Source organism: Labrus mixtus, chromosome 3 (genome assembly GCF_963584025.1).
Source record: "Labrus mixtus chromosome 3, fLabMix1.1, whole genome shotgun sequence".
In the NCBI taxonomy this organism is placed as follows: Eukaryota; Metazoa; Chordata; class Actinopteri; order Labriformes; family Labridae; genus Labrus; species Labrus mixtus.
In genome coordinates, this window is record NC_083614.1 from 32,252,615 (window position 1) to 32,279,385 (window position 26,771).

Sequence of the window (26,771 nt, forward strand, 5' to 3'; positions counted from 1 at the left end):
CATCTGATTGCGCCCAAAACTCCTAAAAATATGCCATGGAAGTAGTCAGCTGAATCCTCTGATGCTTGAATTCAGCATGTGAAGAGCTACCTATACTGAGCTAGGAGATCAGCTCTGGAGTTTAACCTCTGTAAGCCAAGAGGAGGAAAGGCTTTGTCTCGAATGCTGGAGTCCATCTTGTTGGAGAGGGTATCCTCTGGTGTCGGCAGACCACACTTGAAGAGAAGGAAGCGACGCCTGGTGATTGCTTTTAAAGACTGGAGCTGCCTGTGGGTTTACCTCAGGTTCCGGTCCCCCCTTTACGTCACACGTAGGTGTGAAGTATCGCAGGGGATTCTGGGATAAAGAGTCCTTTTAGGCCTCTTTGTGATCTCAGTAAATAACTCAAAGGCACAGACTGTCCTAAGCCTGCGTGGCCCAACACATGTTTTGAGGAGCTCTGAGACTTATTTACACTGGTTGAAGAGGAGGAGAATATGTGACCTTTAAATCTTACACCCTAGCTCCTGGTAGGTGTGACGTCCTCTGTAAAACACGGTCGTCATGGTGAATACTTAATGAAGAAATGTGTGAATTGTGATTATCATGTATTTTGCTTCTGTTGTGTTTTTTCAATGCTGTATTTTCAGTGTTTAGAATTAATGGATTTATAAGAATGTGCTTCACTTTGGATATTTAAAGTCCTCATTGTTCATGTGAAAATTTATTTGCTGTGACCTGAAAATTATATATTAAGATGCTCCTGTTTGCTCAAGCTATGTTTAAGCTTCATACCAATAAATGAACAGTGTGCACACCAAGAAATCGTCTTGAAGTTGTTTGTTTCAGTGGTTTCACCTTCAGTTCTAAACTATCGGGAGGACGGAGCTAGAAATTCAAGCCTCGTTGGATCATAAGCGTCCTAATTCTGCTAAAGCCTATCACACTAAATTATTTTTAAACTCCTGAAGGGGACATATTATTAAAAATCCACTTTTTTTGTACAATGTTTTTGAACATATATCTGGGTAACCTGAGTGTCTACTGACCCACAAAATGTGAAATAAACCCATCCAGTCCATTGTTTGAGTTCTGCACAAGTCTTACAACACAGAGAAAAATGCTCCGTTTCAAATGTGCTCCCCTTGTGATGTCACAGTGGGATTCTGGTTAGAAAACAAACACTAATTTCTAAGATAATATATTCCTTATAATTATTAGAGTAAGTAATTTGGCAGAAATATTCGAGTTCAACAAACATAACTGGAAGAAATTAGCTGTTTAGACAGATTAACAACTTCACATACACTTTACTGCCTGGGTTTACAAGTAGCACAGGCGCCATCTGCTGGTAAACTAAGAGTATTACAAGATGGCGTCCATAAACTGATTCATCATCATGTTGCAGAGTACGGTGAATTTATAATCTGCCGCTCTCCTCTCCGAACACACGCACGCTGGCAAACTGATCATGTATGTATGAGTATTTTATTCAGCCATTATACATATACAATCATTTTTAAACAATACAATTATATATTGTATTGTATTGTATATATACAATTGATTTGGGCTGAATCCTGGAATAAAAGGAAAACCGATGTTGAAAAACAAAAACCTCATACTCTGTCAGTGCAACAGGTTGATATTGACAGCATATGAATTTCCCCAAAACACTTGTTTTTCATTGTATATCTTGTTTTGAGTTATACATCATTCTCCTGAATGTTTATTCTGGACTCTGTGTGTGTGTGTGTGTGTGTGTGTGTGTGTGTGTGTGTGTGTGTGTGTGTGTGTGTGTACCCCAACTGCTTGGGGCCCCAGACCAGTAGGGGCCCCTCAGGGCTCACAAATGTAAACCAAAGCAGTGGCCCAAAATGACAGTAGGAAACCTCCCTAAGGGGGCCCCATCTGACAGCACTCACTGTTGTTGCCCTGCTAAGTGTCACATCCATTATTGCTTTGAAAACCAAAATGAGTTTCTGAAAGTCAACAAAGTAAAATGAAGAGGAATAATCCCCAAGAGACTCTAGAATTGCCACAGTGTGTGTGATGACGGAGGAATGTGGTCAGAGCCGTTGACAGCTTGGTCGGCGGTAGGTTAATGATGATTCACGCTCCGTCGATAAACACATTTTAAAGTATATTTTTAGTTGTTTAGATGAAATCAAACTGTGGTTTTCAGTTACTGATCATATTCGACTCATCCCGTATCAGTTCTGCGGAGTTTTGAATAATATTCATAAAGTTATTATTATTAGTCGTGAATGTTAACGGCTAATGTACTGAATGTTAAGCTAGCGTCTCGCGCAATAGGAAACCCCGTAGTCTCTCCTAAATCACGCGTTTTTTCTTTTATCAGGGGAGATGTTTGATCCCGGCTCACAACACAATTCATCGGTTTCTGTTAATTTGTCTGTAAATACAGAGCCAGAACACACGGGGTTACATCAGCAATGCACAAACAGACCGTTATATAACCTAACTTTCTACATAGGGTTGCAAACTGGTTATACTACTGCCTAACAAGTCTGTAATACGGCAGAATGAACATCCCTGCAGACATCATTTATTACAGATTCAGCTGCATCATTACCGGTGACGTCATCATTGTCTCACGTTTAGCAGCTTTACTTTTGTCTCCAAAAAGTTTGTAACCTGACAAACCGATCTATGTAGCCATTTACCCACGACCTATAGTTGTCATGGTAACAGTTGAATAAACAAACTGGACAACGGGCTGCAGACACTCAGGCTCCATCAAAATCTGGTAATATTACTGTACCTTTTGAGTCTGCGTGGTTCCTCATCTTCTCACAGCGTCTCTGCCGGCTTCCTCACCCTTTGTTTGTCAACAAATGCACGTGGTGTCAGAGGGGGAGGCGTGACCGTTTTTATGACACTGCAGTTGCACTCAGAGACCTCCAGATGGCGCCAAAGCAAACCAAAACTGACAACATATTGAGGCTTTGATTTTTAATTTTTAAGAAAGGAAAGGAAAGTCACATAACATCCTGCTGATAAGGAAAGTGCCACGCCTCTATCATGGACATTTAAAGCTGCTACTGCACATCACGTCATCCACACTAGAGAGCTGAACCTGGAGCGACTGTAACCAGAGAGCAACTTCAAGAGGAAACATCTGAGAGGAAGAAACAGCAGAAAGATGAGGTGAGTATCTGACTTGCATACGAATGTTTACATGTTTCTAATTTATTAATTCCAAACTCTTTCCTATTTGTCTTTTTCTTCCCCTTTAGCTTCATTATTTTAGTGTTTCACACGTTTACTTTTCTCACTTTGTTGCTTTTGTGACTTTTTGTTTGTCTGGGGTAAAATAATAATAATACATTTTATTTATGAGTTTCAATTTCAAGACACTGTACATTTGTTAAAAAGACAGAAGGATCAGAACAGTAAGGACAGACTAAGAGACATTACAACATTACACACAAATCATAAATAAAACAACATAAAGGTGCAGCTACAGATAAACAGAACACACATCACAATCATAGATTAAAAGCTTGTTTGGAGAGGTGAGTTTTGATCAGTGATTTGAATGTAGAAGGGTCAGTGCAGTGTTGAATGTGTGTAGGGAGTGAGTTTCCAGAGGGAGGGGGGCAGCTATGGCTCTGTCCCCCCGGGTTCGTCGCTTGGTTCTAAGTGGGGGAGACAGGAGGTTGGCTTTTAAAGAATGGAGGCTGCGTACAGGAGTGTGAGGGTGAGCTGTGAGGTAGGAGGGGGCCTGGTGGTCTAGGGCTTTATGTGTAAGGAGAAGGATTTTGAATTGGATACGGTACAGGACAGGGACCCAGTGGAGATATGTAGGACAGGGGCGATGTGTTCACTGGATCGGGTGTGGGTGAGAAGGGGTGCAGCAGAGTCCTAGATGTTTTGGAGTTTATTAAGGACTTTGGATGATCATCTTTAGTAACAGAAGGGTATCAGGTGTATCACATTAAGCTAATATTAATAAAAACAAGTTAAAGATGGATTTTGATAAACTGTTGTCTGTCGGTGAGGTAGGATTTTAACCAGGAAAGAGCAGTGCCAGTGATGTTGAGTGAGTGTTCTAAGCTGGATAGAAGAATACTGTGGCTGATGGTGTCAGGGGCTGCAGTGAGGCCGAGGATGTTGAGGATGTTGAGGAGGTCGTTGGTGACTTTGAGGAGAGCTGTTTCTGTGCTGTGCTGGGAAGCCTGACTGGAATGGTTCAAACAGGTTATTGGAGGAGAGGTGGGATTTGATCTGGGTAGGAGACAACACGTTCCAGTATTTTTGACAGAAAGCAGAGGTTGGAGATGGGGCGGAAGTTTCACATGCTGTCGGTTTTGAGTCCAGGTTTCTTGAGGATGGGGGTGACGTCTGCCAGTTTGGGTGTTTTGGGTACTGAACAAGAGCAGAGGGAGGAGTTGATGATTGAGGTTATGAGTGGCGAGATGGCCGGGAGATCGTTTTTGACAAGACTTGATGGGATGGGGTCGAGAGTACTGGTGGAGGACTTAGTGGTGGTAAATGCTAGTGGTGATGATGGATAGCTCATTTGGGGACACAGGGGAGAACTGACACAGAGGTTGGGTGATGAGGCGGGGGGATGCGGGTAGGGATGAAGAGGGGACAGTGAGAGTGTTGAAGCTGCTGTAAATGGTGTCAGTTTTGGATTGGAATAATAAAAGAAAAGCATCGCATTTGTCAACTGTGAAGGAGGAAGAGGTGTTGTCACTGGGCTTGAAGAGTTTGTTTATTGTAGAGAAGAGAGCCTTGGGGTTGGATGAGCCTGAGTGGATTAGGTGTGAGTAATAGGTGGACCGGGCTGCGCTGAGAGCTTCTTTGTATTGTCTGAGGTAGTCAGCTGGCGTTTGTGGGATTTCATTTTATGGAGTTTGAGAGTGTATCAGGGTGCAAAGTGTGTGAATGAGAGAGTTTTAGTTTTAAGTTTAGCCAGTTGATCTAGACAGAAGGAGAGTGTGTTGTTATAGTAAGTGATGAGTTCAGAGGGAGGGGGGGGGATTTTGCTGGTTATAGAGGCTGATAAAGCTGAGGGGTCGACTGAATTTACGTTTCTGAAGGAGATTTTTTGTTTTAGCTTTGGAGAGGGAAGAGGGATGTCAATGTCCATGTTTATAACCAGATGGTTGGAGATGTTGAGGTTGAGACTTGACAGTTGATGGATTGTGTCCAGTCCAGAATGTGTCTGTTGTGAAAGTTGAGGCAGTGAAGTAGGTCCAGGAATTATTTCGCAGTCTATTTGTCATTGATGTGGAAGTCAAAATCCCCAAGGAGCAAAACAGAAGTTGAAATTGAGCAGAGTTGGGTAAGAAAGTCATAAATAACTGAAAAAAGAAGGGTTTGGTTTGGGGGGGGCGATAGATTACAGCAGTGACCAGGGGAGTAGGACCAGAGAGTTTGAAAACAATGTGTTCAAAGGAGTCAACTGCAGGGTTGGGAATGGTGCTAGTTTGAATGTTCTTCCTGTAAACAGCAGCAACACCACCACCCTGTCCATCGGGACGGGGTTTGTCGATGTATGTGTATCCTGTGTTTGTGGTTTAGTTTAGTGAGGAATAGTCCATGGCATTTTGCCAGGTTTCGGTGAGAAAAAGGGAGTCCATTATTGGTGTCGGTTATGAAGTCATGGAGAATGAGGCTTTTATTGTTGAGAGAGCGAGTATTCAAAGGCCAGTTTGAGGTGATGATGTGGTCTTTTTGAGTGTGCAGGGTGAGGGATGATTTTAATTTGTGTTTCCTTTTAAGTAATCATCATTACGACTGATTTTTCTGGGGGGTTTTATTGAAGAGGTGGAATGTGTAATGGAAAATGTATTGTGCTCATGTGTTAAAATAAAACTGCGACAGTTGCTGAAATATCGCTGTTCAGATCGCACCAAGCCCATATCCTGTTTACCAGAGGCCTCTGCGCAAACCTCTGCACAGGAAGTACATGGTAAGAACAAACAACCCCACAAGTGCTCATGATGGATAGGCTGGATCTTTGTAACATAACAATGACTAAGGTCTTTTTACCTGCTTTTTGTAACATAACAATAAGTAAGGTCTTTTACCTGCTTTATGTAACATAACAATAAGTAATGTCTTTTTACCTGCTCTTTTGTAACATAACAATGAGTAAGGTCTTTTACCTGCTCTTTTGTAACATAACAATGAGTAAGGTCTTTTACCTGCTCTTTTGTAACATAACAATGAGTAAGGTCTTTTACCTGCTTTTTGTAACATAACAATGAGTAAGGTCTTTTACCTGCTTTTTGTAACATAACAATGAGTAAGGTCTTTTACCTGCTTTTTGTAACATAACAATGAGTAAGGTATTTTACCTGCTTCTTGTAAAGTGTCTCGAGATAACACTTGTTATGAGTTGACGCTATACAAATAAAAGTTGATTGATTGATTGATGGTTCAATAGAAGTCGGACGTTGTGTAAAATGATAAGATAAAAATTGATTAATTGAAAATAACACAGACAACTGTTGAAACTGAGACATTTCAATGTTTTTTGGAAAAGTATGATGTGCCCATTTTATATTTTATGCCAGTAACACATTTAAGAAAAGTTGTGATAGGGTCATGTTTACCACTCTGCAGTAGGCCTGTCCCCCCAACGGATTTACATCGTCGACTAATCGTCAAATGTTTTGTAGTTGTTTTTGCAACATAAGAGATTAACCACGTCATTAAACTGTTTGTCTTCTAGACTTGGAATAACAATTTATTCTATGATGACTTGTTTAATTGTTTCTCTCACTTAGGCAAAACAATGGACACCCACCTCTCCCACTGGAAATTGTACAAAAGGGCAGAGGGGAGGGGGCAAAACGGATACATAATACTAACCAAAGAATCAATCAATCAGTCAATCAATTTTTATTTGTATAGCGTCAACTCATAACAAGTGTTATCTCGAGACACTTTACAAAAAGCAGGTAAAATACCTTACTCTTTGTCTTTTAACATTACAAAAGAGCAGGTAAAAAGACCTTACTTATTGCTATGTTACAAAGATCCGGCCTATCCATCATGAGCACTTTAGCAAAGCAGCAAAAGTTACAGTGGTAAGAAAAAACTGTCTTATTAAAAGGCAGAAATCTTTGGCCGGATCCCCGGCTCATGACGAAACAGCCTTCACAGGCCTAGACTGCTTGGAAGGGGATAGGGGGAGAGATGGGATAAGATGCAGGAAGAGGGATAGGGAGCAAGGGGGTGGGGGGAGGCAAGCCGTCCATCAACAATCCGGTGGGGAGGGGGGTTGTTCTGGCAGGCCGTCCATCAACAATCCGGTGGGGGGGAGGGTTGTTCTGGCAGGCCGTCAACCAACGATCTCGAGGAGCCTAAGAGAGCTCAAGAGCTCCCAGGAAAGTAGGTGGTTAGTGACTGAGATTTACAGATAGTCAGCGTTTGAGTGGCTCCCCTCAGGACGCCAGCTTCGCCGTCCCTGCTGCAGGACACAGAGGAGAAGAGCAACCTTTGTTCCCAGGGCTGTCCAGCTCCTCAACTCCTAACCCCCCAACAGACACCAACACCTCTCACCCAATGCAGACTCTCAGCCGTGAACTTTGCTTTTTTACTTCCTTTATATTTGCCGTGCACCTTAACTGCCTCTGCTTTATCTGGTCTCATGCATTACATCACTTTATTCTATCCATCTTATATCAGTATTCATACAGTTCTGGTTAATTTATTCCTGTTGTTCTTATCCATCAGCGCACTACGGTCACTTTATTTATCTCATTTTTACCTTACAGTTATATTGTATATATTAGTTCTGTTGTTCCATTATTATTCACCATGCACCTTAATAACTTATCATCTAGTATTTGCCTACTTGCACATAGCTCTGTATATATATATTTATTTCTCGTTTACTGCACATAGGTCTGTTTACATCTGTTAGTCCGATCACTGTCCACTTATATCTACTGTTTTATATTTTGTATTTTTAAGTTAAGTTTAAGTTGTATTTAAATTGACACTTTATATTTAGGTTAAAATGTTTTGTTTACTTGCACTGTTGTTAATTCATTGCTCTGTGTGCCTTTGAATTGCCCCCCGGGGACAAATAAAGTTTTTTGAATTCGAATTTGAATTGAATTTGAATTCATCTCGACACAGCCAGGTTTCAGTCAAACAAAGTAAATCAATATGCTGATCTGATATCAGATCATTCACTAAACGAGATTTGGATGCTAAGGACTAATGTTCAAAAGTCTGCAGTGAATATTCTGATTTTTTTGCAAAATCGTATTCGTAGTTTTGATTCTAATGAGATTTTGACGATTTACGCCTTTTTTTTCTACGTTTGGATGACTTATAAAAACACAGTACCTGTAGTATAACTACAGTTCGAATTACAGCTATAGTGACTGGGAGAGAGATCTAAGGGAGGCGCAGAGAAGCGTTTAAGACTGCAGCTCTGCCTCCTGGTCTGAACTCTGTGTTGTTGTCAAGAAAGAAGGGGCTGCAGACTACAAAATAAGACAAAACAGACAATTGCCAGGTAATTTTGTGTAATTATGAAAACATAAACGGTCATGCACCAGCATATTTGACCCTGTTACTCAAACGGCCCAGTGTGTGCAGGTCAGACCACAACAGCAGTCACAATCTACCCATCTGTCAGACCACCGACAAACAAACAACACCTTTTAACCGTTTGAAGGTTTACTGAACTCTCCTGATCATAATAATCCATCAAACTGAGTCCCAACAGTTTACATCCAATAAAAGATTTAATCCAAACACATTAGATCCACATTAGGTGCCAAGTGTACCAATCCGACCCTGAAGGTTGGAGCGAGACAAACCGCAGTCCGTTGATTGGTTAAAAGAACCGTCACTTTCCGTCTGACAGCAGTAATAAAGGACAAACAGAAAACACGGCAAGATTAAATATCCTGCAGATTTCGAGAGTTATTTCAATGCTGTTTTGGATTTTTGGCCCCCATGGGCGACCTTGGAGGTGCAGACCTCTGACCGGACCGCTAGGTGGAAATGAGGCTTTTGACTTATGAGCCATTCTGTTGTCACTGTGCAGAATGTGGTTTGACATTATGCTACTGCAATAAACAAGGCCTTCCCAGAAAAGAGGTTTTCTATTTGGTTGCATATGTTGCTCCAAAACCTGTATGTATGGTTCAGCATTAATGGAGCCTTGACAGATGTGCAGTTTACCCATGCACCCCCATACCATCACAGGTGCTGTTTTTTTTTTTTATCTGAGCGCTGATAACAAGCCAGATGGTCCCTCTCCTCTTTAGCCCCGGAGGATGCAGCGTCCATTTTTTCTAAAAAGATTTCAAATTGTCAGACCTCAGGACAGTGTTCCACTTCGACTTAGTCCATTTTAAACGACCTCAGGCCCAAGGAAAGCCAGCAATGTTTCTGGATCTGGTTTATATACAGCTTGTGCTTTGCATGGTGTCACAATTGAAAAACAAGGAGGTGTGGACCCAAGTGCAGAATTAACTAAACTATTTATTTTAACAAAAAGCCAAACAAAAACTTACTTCAACAAGTTCAACAAAAACACAGGGCTCAAAAACAGGGAGCCACCGGTACACTGACATAACATACGCACCGACAAACACATCCAACGAACTGCCACAGAAGGGAAGAAACACAGAGACTAAATAGACATGGGGTAATCAGACACAGGTGAGACTAATGACACAGGTGAAGACAATCAGGGCAAACACACTGGGAAACACACAGAGGCAGGAATACAAGAAACACTGAGGACAACTACAAACTAAATCATGAAACACTAAAGACACACAGAACTCAAGAAATCTAACAAAACACACTAGAACACAGAGATACACGAGGATAATAAATGACAAAATAAAACAGAAAACACTGAAGACAAAACTAGGAAACACACAAGGGAAAAACCAGCAACACTGGGATAAAACACGGAAACTCAAATACAAAACCAAATCATGACACATGGTTAGGGTTGCCACCCGTCCCTTAAAATACGGAATCGTCCCGTATTTTACACTTTGATATTGCGTCCCGTTTTGAATCAATACGAGACGCGGTTTGTCCCGTATTTCCAAGATGCCTTGAACTCAGCATCATTCAGCCCGATTCAGCCGGCTAGTTCCCGCCTCCTCGGAGCGTCCGTTGGTTTGTTTGGTTCTTTTTTGGCAATGAGAGCTCGTCAGTGATTGTGTGAAAGAAAGTCATAGGAGTCAGAAGGAAACATGTCTGCAGGGCTGTATCCGAATTGCCAAGTACATACTCAATCTTTCAGTAGGCAGTAGGCAGTATGCAGTACGTACTATCCGTGCTGCATACTGTTAGTACCTTCTATTCAGTATGCACACACAGTAGGCAGATATTTGTTCCTACTTCGTCTGATTCATTCAGTATGGAAGTGGCGTCATTTACGTTTCCCGAACCGGCCGCATTCACCCGTTTTTTTGTTCGTTTTTTTTTGTTTATCTTTATTCAAGAAGAGTAATGCTCATATACAGTCAGGTAAACAAAAAACAATATCACAATGTAAATCAAGTAAAAGGCAGATTAAATAACTAAATAACATACAGTACATAAAGAAAAGTACAAATGAAAGACAGTAAGATACAGAATATAAAATAAACCAATAAAGACACATTTAAATAGTGAAATCATTATTTAAATAGAGGGGGAAAGGTTTTATAATAATGCAGATATTTGTTATATTTTCTGTTGTTAATTAAAAGTAGTGATTTCAGTCGGGACTTTAACTCTAGATTAAATATTTATTCAATTAATCCACGCTCGTTTGTTTTGATTTACGTTTAATTTCGCACAGCATTGTGGGAGTTAGTATTCAATTCATTTCCTGAAAGCACGCATCCGATCCATACTGCATGAAACCCGGAAGTTAGTATCCATACTGAAATGTTCAGTATACTGCGCAGACCCCAAAAATGCCTACTGAATGACCACGAAAGTTCAGTATACTGAATTAATATAATGTAAAGGAAACTATTGTAGGCCTACTTAATATATTTTCTCCCATGTTTATAGATAGGTTATTCCAGTATAGTTTGGATAGTGTGAATATTTTTCGGTACATAAAACAAAAAGATGACATTTATTTTAGCCAAATCTGTATTCACAGTTTGGCCTGGGTGAGATATCATCAATACAACATCAATATATCGACAGTAGACACTTAATTAATACAATAAGAAAATAGTTCAAACCCATATTAATAGTATCATTCATGATTTCATGAGAAAACAACAAAAACGAAAGACAGAAGGACAGAATGAATGAATGAAAATACTATTAAATTCTTACTGTTTATTTAATAAAAAATCTGTCATCCTCCTCTCTATGTTACAGCAGTGTCAAAAGCACTTCAATAATACTCTGTTAATGAATTAATGTTAAGTTAATAACTTTATTTGAACTTTAAGTTCAGTTGTAAATTAAATAGCTAGTAGTAATCATCTGCTGAAGTCGTGTTAGGTGCATTTCATTGTGCATACATTACTGTATCTGCCTTTACACTGAAGTTTTGCGTTTTTGTAAATTATTTCAGAAAAAAAAAGTGTTAATTAATAATTATAATTTAAGTATGACTCTTATTACTTCATTAAAACCACGTTTTAAATCATGATTCACCACAACTGGTGCCCCACCCCACTGTTGGGCCAGTGGTGGTCAGGCCCCTACTGAGTTGCACCCCGCTGCCGGGTGTCCCTTATTTTTCTGCTTGGAAGGTGGCAACCCTACACATGGTAGGGTTTCAGCTAACATTGTGAATCCAGAGATGAGCTGTGTTCACAGACTATGTCTCCTGGAAGTGTTCCTGAGCCCATGCAGTGATGTCCACCAAATAATTTAGTCTGTTTTTTATTTATCTGAGAAGTTTACTTAATTATCTGACTATATAATAGGGTAATAAAGGCGATTGACAGCTCAGGTTTAGAAGAGTAGAGGAGACACGGCGAGACGAGACGTAACAAACAAGAACACAAAAGTCAAAACTAGCTGCTGATGTGTTTAAATGTTTGTTTTTTATTCTCCATCAGTGCTGCTCAGAGTCAAACCACACTGGAGTCCCTGCAGTGCCACTTCACCTGGAACCTGGACCGCAGCAGGCCGAAACTTTTACGTCTCACAGACAAGATGGAGGACTTCAGCACAGAGGAGGGAAATCGATGGCTGGGCCACATTTACAACCTGTGGGGGATCATTCAGTATAAGCTGGGGTTAAATGAAGAGGCTAAGAGTTTGTTCCAGAAGGCTGCAGAGACCCTCAACATGCTGAGAAAGAGAGATGAGGGTCCTTGGTTAGTGGTGAACTACGGGAACCTGGCCTGGCTGCACCACCACCTGGGAGATCTAGAGGAGAGTCAGGCTTACCTGTCAAAGGTTGATGCCCTGATGGAAAAATACCCATCTCCATCCCAGGACGACCTCCATCCAGAGATCTACGCTGAAAAAGCCTGGACCCTGATGTTCTTCGGAGAGGATAAGAAGCTGGTGGTTGATTACTTTGAGAAAGCTGCCAGGATGCAGCCGAACATGGTGGATTGGAACACCAGCTATGTCATATGGTTAAAGAATGCCCAAAACTTCAGTGACCCAAGGCTTGACCCTGACCTGTTGGAGAAAATGAGACAAGCCAAGGAACGGGATCCAAAGAACTTGTACCTCGCTGCTCTCTACCTTGAACAACGGGCTAATGAAGGAGAAAACATTCGAAATGAAGTCCGTAAGTTGGCTGGAAATGTGAGCAGTGGCAGTGGCATGTGGGCCTTACTAAACCTTTACATAGACCACATATCAGTTGATGACGCCATTTATTTGGCAGAGAAAGTTTTGAAAGAACATCCAGATGTGCGTTATCTGAAGAGATTTGTTGCACTCTGCTACAGATGGAGGATCGTTTATAAAAGCAGAAATGACCCTGATCCAGAACAAAGCATGATGGACAGAGCAATCGCTCTCCACGAGGAGCTGATCTCTCTTTACCCTCACTCTTCACTCAAAAAGGAAATAGACCTCGCAACTATCTATGCAAAGTCACATCACAGCAAGGCCAAAGCTGAGCAGATATTTCAGAAACTGCTCAAAAATGAACCAGCAGAACCTGAAGACAAACAGATGCTTTACAGCATATATGCAGATCATTTATACTTTAATCAAAAAGAGCACCACGGGTCGATACAGTATCACATGAAGGCAGCAGCAATACCAGAAATATCTTCCTTCCGTAAGAAAAGCATCAGAATGCTGGAGAAGACTATAGATAGAGGCATAATGTGCAGAGAAATAGAGGAGTTTCTCAGAAACCTGCAAGAGCCAACGCAGTAAAGATAGGGAGGCAAATTTAGGGGGAACAATTTTGTCCAAGCAAAAAAAAAAACAACATCTAATTTCTACAAAGGTGTTTTGCTTTCATGTGGTAATAAAGAGCAACAGAAGAAGAATGAAAAAACAGGAGGGGGGCCAATTCTTCCAGGGCATCCAAAAAATAAGGATAAAAACTAACTAAAAACTAATTTCTTGTTATTCAAAACTATTTGAAATAAATTAAAGGAAGGTTTATTTTTAATATTTTCTTAATTATTTTTATTTTGGGGCTTTTATTCGTGTATTTAGAGATAGGACAGTGGATAGAGTTAGAAACCAGAGAGAGAGAGAGAGAGAGAGTTGGGAACGACTTACTAATTCAGGACGGAGTTCCCTTCATGACATCACAAAGGGCAGTAGCCCCTCCCCCAGGTGGGTGACACTCCCACAGCTAGGTGTTTGTTCTGCCCTCTGAGTCTGCCTTCTCACCGTAAACAATAGGACATGGAGAGAGAAAGACAGAGTACACCCAAGCCCTTCCAGAGAGGGGGCGTGGTCAGACACAGCTCATTTGCATATTTAAAGGTATAGACACAGAAACAGCCTGTTCTGAGCAGGGCTGAAATAGAGGGGTTTATAGGCATGATCAAATACAGGATCAGAGTGGATTTAGAACAAGAAACTTCACACACATGTTTTGAGGAGCTCTGAGACTCATTTAAACTGAAGAAGAGGAGGAGGATATGTGACCTTTAATTCTTACACCCTAGCTCCTGGTAGGTGTGACGTCCTCTGTAAAACACGGTCGTCATGGTGAATACTTAATGAAGAAATGTGTGAATTGTGATTATCATGTATTTTGCTTCTGTTGTGTTTTTTCAATGCTGTATTTTCAGTGTTTAGAATTAATGGATTTTATAAGAATGTGCTTCACTTTGGATATTTAAAGTCCTCATTGTTCATGTGAAAATTTATTTGCTGTGACCTGAAAATTATATATTAAGATGCTCCTGTTTGCTCAAGCTGTGTTTAAGCTTTATACCAATAAATGAACAGTGTGCACACCAAGAAATTGTCTTGAAGTTGTTTGTTTCAGTGGTTTGACCTTCTTCAGTTCTAAACTATCGGGAGGACGGAGCTAGAAATTCAAGCCTCGTCGGATCATAAGCGTCCTAATTCTGCTAAAGCCTATCACACTAAATTATTTTTAAAATCCTGAAGGGGACATATTATTAAAAATCCACTTCTTCAGTGTTTTTGAACATATATTTGGGTAACCTGAGAGTCTACTGACCCACAAAATGTGAAATAAACCCATCCAGTCCTTTGTTTGAGTTCTGCATAAGTCTTACAACACAGAGAAAAATGCTCAGTTTCAAATGTGCTCTCCTTGTGATGTCACAGTGGGATTCTGGTTTTAAAAAATCCCCTCCCCTCCCCCCTGGTATCTCCACCCATGGGCTCCACCTCCAGCCTAGAACAAAACTTTTGCGCAGATCCGCCATTTTTATTCTCTCTACAGAGGAGTGATGTCTACTAGGAAAACTCAGGGGGGCTCATTGCATTTAAAGAGACACACACACCAAAACGGAGCGTTCTGAGAGAGCTGGTTTATACAGGGTCACAAACATGACATGAATAACAATGTTCACATCCAGCACAAAGATTAAATAGAAAACTAACACTCATTTCTAACATAATATATTCCTTATAATTATTAGAGTAAGTTATTTGGCAGAAATATTCGAGTTCAACAAACATAACTGGAAGAAATTAGCTCTTTAGACAGCTTAACAACTTCACATACACTTTACTGTCTGGGTTTACAAGTAGCACAGGCGCCATCTGCTGGTAAACTAAGAGTATTACAAGATGGCGTCCATAAACTGATTCATCATCATGTTGCAGAGTACGGTGAATTTATAATCTGCCGCTCTCCTTTCCGAACACACGCACGCTGGCAAACTGATCATTTATTTTATTTATTTATTTATTTATTTGTTTGGGATAGTGCATATGAATGAACAGCTGTAACAATTACAGCTGTAAAAATGCCAGATTATAGCAGAAGTGCTAGTTTCCATCTGTTGTCCCTAGGCAGGTAAGAGAGAAAGACAAATTACAAATAAAATACAAATAAAATACAAATGAAATACAAAGGCACAAGTGACACAAGACAATAATAGAGGTTAAAGGTTAAAAGTGTTCACAGACTTGGTTTTCTTTTATCCACTGTTTGAGGTGTGTTTTGAAGGATGCATATGTTTGTGAGTCTCTTATTGTGAGTGGGAGAATATTCCAATATTTAGTTCCTTTGACTGACAGAACAGTTTGTCTGAATGTAGTGCGTCTGTATGGGACCTCACAGTCTCCTCGGGCTGTGGCCCTGGTGCCGATCCCACTGGCAGATTTCAGCTTTATAAAGTCCTTCAAAGGAGGAGGAGCAAGTCTGTGCAAAATTTTATATATAAAACATGCATTTTTAAAATGAACAAAATTATGGAAATTTAGTAAATTATGTTTATCTAAAAGAGTGCAATGGTGAAACGAAAATGGCTTTTTGTCAAAGATTTTTATGGCCTTTTTAAAAAGAGATTGTATTGGTTTAAGTGTTGTGCCAGCAGAAAGTGACCGTGTGGTTATACAGTATTCAATATGTGAAAAAATCATCAAGTGTAAAACCATTCGAGCAGCATTTATATTCATAAAGGATCTTACCTGTCTAAAATTGTTTATATTAAAATTTACCGTCTTTGTTAATTGTTTGATGTGTTTTTTAAATGTTAATGTTGGGTCCAATGTTAGGCCTAAATATTTAAACTCATTAGCTAGACTAAGCTCTACACCTTCCAGGTAAACGCCGGATTGCTGAAGGCTGGTTGGCTGTTTAGTGAACATCATACAGACCGTTTTCTTTGCGTTTAATTGAAGACATGAATCTTTGACCCAGCTTTGCACTTGGGTCATGGCTGTTGTTAAAATTTGTGAGACTTCATGAGTATTTCTGCCCTGTGCAAAAACAACGGCATCGTCAGCATACATTTTAATGTTTACATTTTTACACACTTCCGGAAGGTCATTTATATAAATAGTAAATAAAATAGGTCCCAAAATACTGCCTTGTGGGACCCCTGTTGGACAGTCAAGGTAAGAGGATTTGGTGCCAGAGATGGACACGCATTGTTTTCTAATTGATAAGTATGATTCAAACCAGAGTAGTGCTTCCTGTGAAAAATTGTAACAAGTTAATTTTGAGATAAGAACAGTATGGTTGACGGTATCAAAAGCCTTCTTGAGGTCCAGGAATACAGCACCTACACAGGCATTCCTATCAAGAAGGCTTTTGATTTTAAGGCCATTATTTAAGTGTATATTCAGTTGTTTTGCGACCCACTTCTCTTTTGGAGATTACGGGTAGAATACTGATAGGTCAGTAATTTGCCATTTCTGTTTTATCACCAGATTTAAAAATTGGGGTGATAACAGCAAGCTTCCACGCTGAGGGCACTACATTTGGTTTAAAGGATAAATTAAGCAAATGTGTAATTGGTACAATTAATGATTATTTATACAATTTTAAAAAATGTGTGTCGAGTCCAGACACATCTTTGGATTTTGACCGTTTGAGGGAGTTAATAATATTCATCACCTCTACTTCAGATATTTCTGCTTTCTTAAAAGCTGCATGATTGGGATTAGGAAGGTTATGTATACAGTTAGGGGGGTAAACTGTTGTGTTATCTCGTTAACCGAATTCATAAAGTATTTGTTCATTTCAGTGGCTATAGTTGAGGGATTTTGCACAGGTACGTTGTTAAGTTTTATTTCAAAATGATAAATTTTTAGGTTGACTACCAATTAGTTTATTAATATTTTGCCATATAACTTTGTTATTTCCTTTTGCATCTTCAATAATGGTCATGAAGAAATTTGCCTTTGCCCGCCGCATTGTGCTTATTACTTTATTTCTAATTGAGGTAAATCTCTGTCTGTCTGTGGTCAGACCTGATTTTAATGCTATTTTAAGCAACATATACTGTCTTTCATTAGTTTTCTGCATTCTTCATCTATCCAGGGCAGTGGATTCCTTTTATTTTTTCTTTGTTTTCCCTTTCTCAGAAATGGAGACATTATTTCATTTAGTTTTAAACCAAATATATCACAACCATTTTCTATATTTTCACTCATGAGAGTTTCACTCCAGTCACTCTCTTTGAGAGCTGCGTCCAGACTTGGAATTTGGTTTTGTGGAATGAACTCATGACAACTTCTAGTTGTGTATGAGTTGGGAAATCTTGTTTTTGAGAGTTTTTGTGAGAACAAAATTATATTATGATCTGAGATTCCTGTTAGTAGATTGTAGGTTTTTTTAATTCTTCATGTATGTATGAGTATTTTATTCAGCCATTATACATCTACAATCATTTTTAAACAATACAGACAGTTCAAACATAGTCAACAGTCATGTGTTATGTAGCGACTGAAAAGGAAAAGGCAGAAGCAAAAAGCTTGAGATGCTTACGTCATCAACACGCAGGAGGAGCGTGAGCAATTAACAGGAACGATACCTACTGTCTGAGCCTTTTATACACTTATTGTGTCAGGGAGAATAAGAACATTTCACAGCAGCACATGTTCTGATCATGTGTGTCTTGGCACAGTGAAAGGCTAACCATCAATCATGGCATGGATGAACCACTTGTCGCTCTAAACAAACAACAGCAGAAGAGCAGTTCAAGTTATGTTGGTAGGAAATTTGTGTAATGTAGCACCAAACCCAAACTTTTTTTTGTATGCTCATGCTGAAATGCAAAAATAGCTTGATTAAAGTTTCAAGTAACCATTAGAAAACCACTAAGTACTGGGTAGATATGGATTACTTCTTCATCACATGTTGTAGAGTAGCTAATGATTATTTAACGGATAATGAAAGCTGGATAAACCACACAAATCTACCTGTTAACTAATGGTTACCTAGAGCCCTTTTCACATATGCACTCCGGTTTATATCTAGTGGTTAGTTTCCCATTCGTCTCCCAGTAAGTATGCAAAATGTGTGTACCTTATTGTAAAGTGTTACCCATGTATATTGTGACTTGTTGTATCTCTCCAGTTGATTTTCCATAACACACATTGTCTATATGCTGCATTCCTGTACTGACTCCGCCCCACTCCGGGCTCCGGCTCATCATTGATGGTGAATTGAAGTTTTGGGCTGAATCCTGGAATAAAAGGAAAACCGATGTTGAAAAACAAAAACCTCATACTCTGTCAGTGCAACAGGTTGATATTGACAGCATATGAATTTCCCCAAAACACTTGATTTTCATTGTATATCTTGTTTTGAGTTATACATTATTCTCCTGAATGTTTATTCTGGAGTCTGTGTGTGTGTGTGTGTGTGTGTGTGTGCCCCAGACCAGTAGGGGCCCCTCAGGGCTCACAAATGTAAACCAAAGCAGTGGCCCAAAATGACAGTAGGAAACCTCCCTAAGGGGGCCCCATCTGACAGCACTCACTGTTGTTGCCCTGCTAAGTGTCACATCCATTATTGCTTTGAAAACCAAAATGAGTTTCTGAAAGTCAACAAAGTAAAATGAAGAGGAATAATCCCCAAGAGACTCTAGAATTGCCACAGTGTGTGTGATGACGGAGGAATGTGGTCAGAGCCGTTGACAGGTTGGTCGGAGGTAGGTTAATGATGATTCACGCTCCGTCGATAAACACATTTTAAAGTATTTTTTTAGATGAAATCAAACTGTGGTTTTCAGATACTGATCATATTCGACTCATCCCGTATCAGTTCTGCGGAGTTTTGAATAATATTCATAAAGTTATTCATTAGTCGTGAATGTTAAGCTAGCGTCTCGCGCAATAGGAAACCCCGTAGTCTCTCCTAAATCACACGTTTTTTCTTTTATCAGGGGAGATGTTTGATCCCGGCTCACAACACAATTCATCGGTTTCTGTTAATTTGTCTGTAAATACAGAGCCAGAACACACGGGGTTACATCAGCAATGCACAAACAGACCGTTATATAACATAACTTTCTACATAGGGTTGCAAACTGGTTATACTACTGCCTAACAAGTCTGTAATACGGCAGAATGAACATCCCTGCAGACATCATTTATTACAGATTCAGCTGCATCATTACTGGTGACATCATCATTGTCTCACGTTTAGCAGCTTTACTTTTGTCTCCAAAAAGTTTGTAACCTTACAAACCGATCTATGTAGCCATTTACCCACGACCTATAGTTGTCATGGTAACAGTTGAATAAACAAACTGGACAACGGGCTGCAGACACTCAGGCTCCATCAAAATCTGGTAATATTACTGTACCTTTTGAGTCTGCGTGGTTCCTCATCTTCTCACAGCGTCTCTGCCGGCTTCCTCACCCTTTGTTTGTCAACAAATGCACGTGGTGTCAGATGGGGAGGCGTGACCGTTTTTATGACACTGCAGTTGCACTCAGAGACCTCCAGATGGCGCCAAAGCGCACCAAAACTGACAACATCAATGCTCTCAAGTCTCACGCATTGGGAGTGAGAGACACACATTTCAACTTGTTCACACGCTCACACGCCACACCTTGTATTTCTCACACATAAATTACCAGGATAACGCCCACCAAGTTGCGCCGCTATTTTTTTTAACAATGGAACAGATAGGAATCAAGGGGGTTTCCCATAGAGATCAGAAGGAGCTTGCCACGCACCAGCTAATCAAAAAATATATATATATAGCTACCCCAACAGCCAATCAATAAATAGCATTGCTGTATCCGGGTAAGATTTAGATATTCCTGCTACAACAACGCTACATTCTGGTTACAAAGAAGACGCCAATGACATTTTGATTCAGACGCTCGCTGAAGTACAGACTGATCGACGTGGGACAGGACCGTTATATTTACAGTCTATGGAGAAGAGGACCATATCATATTATTACAGTAAGTCATCTCATCATTTGATTTCTGTATGTTGGGGAATATTGTGTCCAGTCAGCTGGTAATCAGTAATATTAGCTAACAGTTTGACCAGAGTGTGCGAACTAGCCAGCCAGTTGAATTCTTGCTAATTTCAGCAGCTATTCTGACACCTGTTTTTTAGTCCTAGATCAGGACCCGTATTCACAAAGCTTTTCTCTTACCTCTGTAACCGAGCTTTCTGGGTTCGTTGGACTGGATACACTTAAACAATAAACGGCACATAGGCGGGGAGCTTCTTTATCCACGGCTTCCACTTTATTACACACACACACCTGTGTACCGGTGTAACAGGATAACAACAACAACAACTGCTTTACGGCAGCTACGGTAACCCTTTAGGGACACCTCACTCTAAAAGCGAATGAGATATACAGTACATATAACAAACACAACAATCTGTTACATACGTCCCCCCCTCAACTTGAAACGTCCCCGTTTCACATAAAACATTGGCACAGGCACCAACAGGAAACCTCTCAAAACAGTCCCCTAGCAGAATTTAACCTGAGCATGAAAAAAACCCTCTGTATCACAGTTGTCACCCAAATGTACTTAACATGATCAGCAAAAACACATGAAAAAAAAAACATCCCAGAAAGAGGGAAACAAACACCAAGCATCAAACTCAGAACCTCACAAAATCCTGAAGACGTGAAGGTGGTCGCAGGACACGCCCCCTGCGTGACTGCACTAGTTCAGGCCCTGAAAACTCCCCATACAGACTCATGTCCACACCCCCAGCCAATTGTTGCTCAACCATTTGCGGCGACAACGGGAGTGGCGAAACCCCCAAAAGAGGAGATACTTTAAGGGTAGGAGGGGAGCCACCAACAGTCCCTGTAGGCACTGGCAAAGTATAACGTTTCAGCCTGTCATGGTGAACCACCTGAGGCCTCTCCAGAGAGTCCAGAGGGTTGCTGATGCGGTAAGTCAGTGCAGCCTCACTTCCAGACGCCAACGCCTCCATGACCCGGTATGGGCCCTTCCAATGTGGCGCCAGCTTCGTGCGGCTCTCAGTGGGATTATTCAACCACACCATCTCTCCCGCCTCATAGGCACGGTGGCAAACATCAGCGTCATAATACAGTTTTTTTCTCTCATGAGCCTCTGCAGCATTGAGCCTGGCGACTGAGAAAGCAGCCTTCAGTCCATCCACCATGGATGACACATACCATGGCAGAGATCCAGCCCCCCGAGAGTCTGAAACAACACCAGGCACAAGCACATCAGCAGGGACACGCGCCTCCCGACCACGCATACCACGTATGCAAAGGCGACCTGTTTTACATAACTGTCCCATTTGCCCCCACGAGAGAGCAACATCTTAGCAAGCTGGTCAATCAGAGTACGATTATGGCGTTCCACCATTCCGTCCGACTTCGGACTGTATGCCATGGTGCACGTTTTCTTGATCCCCAACATCTGACAGAGACCCTGAATCACGTCCGCCTCAAACTGGCGGCCTTGGTCGGTGTGCAGGACCTCAGGGACTCCATGCACCAAAACACAATCCTCAAAAAGACAGTGAGCAACCGTGTGAGCAGTCTGGTTTGGAAGGGCGTACACATTAACAAACTTAGTAAAATAATCCTCCACAACCAGCACGCACCTATTCCCCCGAGATGTCACAGGCAGTTCCAGAATATCTGCGGCCACCCGTTGCAGAGGGCGGTCAACCAGAGATCCGGGGACCTGCGAGTCTGACAGGCTTTGCACTGCTCACACCACACCCTAATGTCTCTCAGCATGAAAGGCCATTAGCAGGATTGTCTGGCATTCTCCCACACACCTCCACCTGCCAGTAGCCTCAGCCTCTGCTCTTTTTAGATTTCAGGAACTACTTCCTTTCCATGGGCCACAGGAACAGGACAAGGTGAGTGAGGAGTTCCTGGAGTATCAACTCATGGAGATCCCCATGCCCCAAGATCCCACCACCTTTAATGTTGAGGAGTTTTGGGGGAGCATGTCCTCAGCCAAGAGCAAGGTAAGAAATATTTGGCGCCACCTGACATACACATAATTAATTGACATAATAAAAGCAAAACATTTAATAGTTGGTTCCTTTTTTTCAAAGGTGACCGGTTTGAGCCAGTTTGGGAGGCTATCTAAGATAGCAGCATTAGTTTTAGTGCTCCCACACTCAAATGCGGATGCAGAGAGGGTTTTCTCCATGGTCGGCCTAAACAAGACCAAAACAAGAAACAGCTTGGCACTGAATGGAACACTTTCGCCAATCATGACAGTCAAAATGGCTGGCCTGGAACCACAGTGTTTCAAATGGGAGCCACCAAACCCTGTGCTGAAGGCCTCAAAACCTGCCACTAACACCTACAATAAACAACACTAACCATAATCACACAAACACACACACACACACTCACACTTGAGAGCCCTGCAACATATTGAGGCTTTGAGTTTAAATTCTTAAGAAATGAAACTGCATCCTGCTGATAAGGAAAGTGCCACGCCTCTATCACGGACATTTAAAGCTGCTACTGCACATCACGTCATCCACACCAGAGAGCTGAAGCTGGAGCGACTGTACCCACAGAGCAACATCAAGAGGAAACATCTGAGAGGAAGAAACAGCAGAAAGATGAGGTGAGTATCTGACTTGCGTACAAATGTTTACATGTTTCTAATTTATTAATTCCAAACCCTTTCATATTTGTCTTTTTCTTCCCCTTTAGCTTCATTATTTTAGTGTTTCATACGTTTACTTTTCTCACTTTGTTGCTTTTGTGACTTTTTGTTTGTCTGGGGTAAAATAATAATAATACATTTTATTTATAAGTTTCAATTTCAAGACACTGTACATTTGTTAAAAAGACAGAAGGATCAGAACAGTAAGGACAGACTAAGAGACATTACAACATTACACACAAATCATAAATAAAACAACATAAAGGTGCAGCTACAGATAAACAGAACACACATCACAATCATAGATTAAAAGCTTGTTTGGAGAGGTGAGTTTTGATCAGTGATTTGAATGTAGAAGGGTCAGTGCAGTGTTGAATTTGTGTAGGGAGTGAGTTTCCAGAGGGAGGGGGCAGCTATGGCTCTGTCCCCCCGGGTTCGTCGCTTGGTTCTAAGTGGGGGAGACAGGAGGTTGGCTTTTAAAGAATGGAGGCTGCGTACAGGAGTGTGAGGGTGAAGGGGAGTGAAGTTTTTGTCAATCACAGTGCCCAGGTACTTGTAACACTCAACATTCTCCACAGGTGTACCTTTGATCATAGGCGGGAAGGTTGAGTGGGAGATTTTCTGAAAATCAATGACCATCTCTTTTGTTTTTTTGACATTGATCTTTAAGAAGTGGTGGTCGCACCACTCCACAAAGTCCTTCACAACAGGCCCATGATCGACCTCTCCATCTTGGAGCAGACTGATTAGAACAGTATCGTCCGCAAACTTCAGGAGATGCCTGTTGTCATAGGTGCTCCTACAGTCGTTTGTATATAAAATATACAATAAAGGGCAATAAAGTGGTGAGCCTGTGGATGACAGCCGCTTCTCGGATAGGGCACCATTCGCCCTGACTGCCTGAGGCCTGCAAGTTAAAAAGTCCAAGATCCATTTCACCAACCCAGCATCAAGGTTAAAATGGGACAGCAGTTTCTTTGCTAAAATGTGGGGTTGGATTGTATTAAAAGCTGAGGAGAAATCTACAAATAAAAGCCTCGCATGTGTTTTTGTACCCTCAAGATGTTTATATAAATAGTTAAATAGAGTAATAGTGGCATCATCCACACTTCTGTTTGCCTGATATGCAAATTGCATCGGGTCAAGCAGGCCCTGAACATGATTGGTCAGAAGTGACAAGTTGAAAAGATCTGTAAAAACATCACATAACTGATCTGCACATACTTCAAGAAATTTGCCAGTGATCATACCTGGTCCGGGACGAGCAGTGAGATATAAATCAGGTTGTTTCTGGTCGATTATACACTGACGACATTAGAAAACAGACGAATAAAGACAGACCACTACTGCTAGTCGAAACTCGCGCAGCGCCATAGACTGAATGATCAGTCTGCTGGTTCTGGTCCGGAGGCTTCTGAAGCGCCTACCGGAGGGCAGGAGGGTAAACAGACTGTGGGCAGGGTGGGAGGAGTCTTTAAGGATGCTGTGAGCTCGCCGCAGACAGCGTTTTCTTTGGACTTCCTCAATGGCAGGAAGTGGACACCTTGTGATACGCTGGGCGGTTTTTACCACCCGCTGTAGCGCCTTACGGTCTGTGACAGAGCAGTTTCCGTACCAGACTGTGACACTACTGGTCAGGATGCTCTCGATCACACAGCGGTAGAAGTTCATCAGTACAGCTGAAGACAGGTGGTGTCTCTTCAGTGTCCTCAGGAAAAAGAGGCGTTGATGAGCCTTCTTAACCAGACTGGAGGTGTTAGTGTTAGATGAATTAACAGCCCCAAGAGCCTTTTTCCAGAAATCCTCAGAAAGGTTGGTTTGTAATTCGATTTCCCAATCAGCCTTGATCTTATTTACCGCAGACTCGTTAGTTGTGAACAGGAGGTCATAAAGGTAGGAAACCTGACCTTTGGGCAAGACTCTTGCCTTGAGTGCCAGATCAATGCCACTGAGGTTTGGAACTTGAGGGAATGCCGGTGAGTGGGTCCTAGCAAAATCACGGAGCTGAAAATATCAAAAAAAGTCGGAGCTATTTAAATTGAATGCAGAACGTAATTGTTCGAAACTGGCAAAAACATCATTAATGTACAAGTCACCCAGACAGCGCAGGCCATTCCTCTCCAAAGATGTAAATCGTGGGTCAATCATAGCTGGTATAAAAAGGTGATTATTACAGATGAGCATTGCTTTAGAGAGGGAAAGCCACCCAAAGTGTCGTCTAATTTGTGACCATACAATGTGTAGAATTTTAACTGCAGTACTCATTTTAAACACTAGGTGTCTGAGTTACATATTGCTCCTTTAAAACATCTTTTCTTCATGGGAGATGAACAGTAAACATCCAAACATAGCACACTTCAAAGCAAAAAAAACTAGCTGCTGATGTGTTTAAATGTTTGTTTTTTTATTCTCCATCAGTGCTGCTCAGAGTCAAACCACACTGGAGTCCCTGCAGTGCCACTTCACCTGGGACCTGGACCGCAGCAGGCCGAAACTTTTACGTCTCACAGACAAGATGGAGGACTTCAGCACAGAGGAGGGAAATAAATGGCTGGGCCACAGTTACAACCTGTGGGGGTTCATTCAGTATAAACTGGGGTTAAATGAAGAGGCTAAGAGTTTGTTCCAGAAGGCTGCAGAGACCCTCAACAAGCTGAGAGATGCAGATGAGGGTCCTTGGTTAGTGGTGAACTACGGGAACCTGGCCTGGCTGCATCACCACATGGGAGATCTAGAGGAGAGTCAGGCTTACCTGTCAAAGGTTGATACCCTGATGGAAAAATACCCATCTCCATCCCAGGACGACCTCCATGCAGAGATCTACGCTGAAAAGGCCTGGACCCTGATGTTCTTAGGAGAGGATAAGAAGCTGGTTGTTGATTACTTTGAGAAAGCTGCCAGGATGCAGCCGGACATGGTGGAGTGGAACACCAGCTATGTCATATGGTTAAAGAACGCCCAAAACTTCAGTGACACAAGGCTGGACCCTGACCTGTTGGAGAAAATGAGACAAGCCAAGGAACGGGATCCAGAGAACTTGTACCTCGCTGCGCTCTACCTTGAACAACGGGCTAATGAAGGAGAAAACATTCGAGATGAAGTCTGTGAGTTGGCTGGAAATGTGAGCACTCTGTGCTGCAGTGGCAGTGGCATGTGGGCCTTACTAAACCTTTACGTAGACCACATATCTGTTGATGACGCCATTGATTTGGCAGAGAAAGTTCTGAAAGAACATCCAGATGTGCATTATCTGAAGAGATGTGTTGCGTTCCTCTACAGATCGAGGATCGTTTATAAAAGCAGAAATTACCCTGATCCAGAACAAAGCATGATGGACAGAGCAATCGCTCTCCACGAGGAGCTGCTCTCTCTTTACCCTCACTCTTCACTCAAAAAGGAAACAGACCTCGCAACTATCTATGCAAAGTCACATCACAGCAAGGCCAAAGCTGAGCAGATATTTCAGAAACTGCTCAAAAATGAACCAGCAGAACCTGAAGACAAACAGATGCTTTACAACATATATGCAAATTACTTAGTCTGTGATCGAAACGACTACCACAGGTCGATACAGTATCACATGAAGGCAGCAGCAATACCAAAAAAATCCTACTTCCGTAAGAAAAGCATCGGAATCCTGGAGGAGAAGAAAGACAGAGAAATAAAGGAGTTTCTCAGAAACCTGCAAGAGCCAACGCAATAAAGACAGGGAGGCAAATTTAGGGGGAACAATTTTGTCCAAGCAAAAAAAAACAACTAATTTCTACGAAGGTGTTTTGCTTTCATGTGGTAATAAAGAGCAAAAGAATCCTGAAGAAGAATGAAAAACAGGAGGGGGCCAA

At 41.4% G+C, this 26,771-nt stretch overlaps 2 protein-coding genes across 2 annotated transcripts; both read left to right on the forward strand.

Moving 5' to 3' along the window:
* Positions 1-2,952: 2,952 nt before the first annotated feature.
* On the forward strand, positions 2,953-26,771 carry LOC132971864 (interferon-induced protein with tetratricopeptide repeats 1-like). The gene is made up of 3 exons (XM_061034630.1): positions 2,953-3,150; positions 12,024-13,384; positions 26,701-26,771. The coding sequence occupies exons 1-2, from the start codon at positions 3,146-3,148 to the stop codon at positions 13,309-13,311; spliced, it is 1,293 nt and encodes a 430-aa protein (XP_060890613.1). The 5' UTR covers positions 2,953-3,145; the 3' UTR covers positions 13,312-13,384; positions 26,701-26,771.
* Positions 22,703-26,771, forward strand: LOC132971851 (interferon-induced protein with tetratricopeptide repeats 1-like). The gene is made up of 2 exons (XM_061034617.1): positions 22,703-22,887; positions 25,348-26,771. The coding sequence occupies exons 1-2, from the start codon at positions 22,718-22,720 to the stop codon at positions 26,630-26,632; spliced, it is 1,455 nt and encodes a 484-aa protein (XP_060890600.1). The 5' UTR covers positions 22,703-22,717; the 3' UTR covers positions 26,633-26,771.

Excerpts from the sequence above, each read along its gene's own strand:
- LOC132971851 (XM_061034617.1), top strand. The coding sequence starts at position 22,718 with ATGAAACTGCATCCTGCTGATAAGGAAAGTGCCACGCCTCTATCACGG. Across the intron at positions 22,888-25,347 it reads AGAAACAGCAGAAAGATGAG|TGCTGCTCAGAGTCAAACCA; the intron begins GTGAGTATCTGA and ends ATTCTCCATCAG.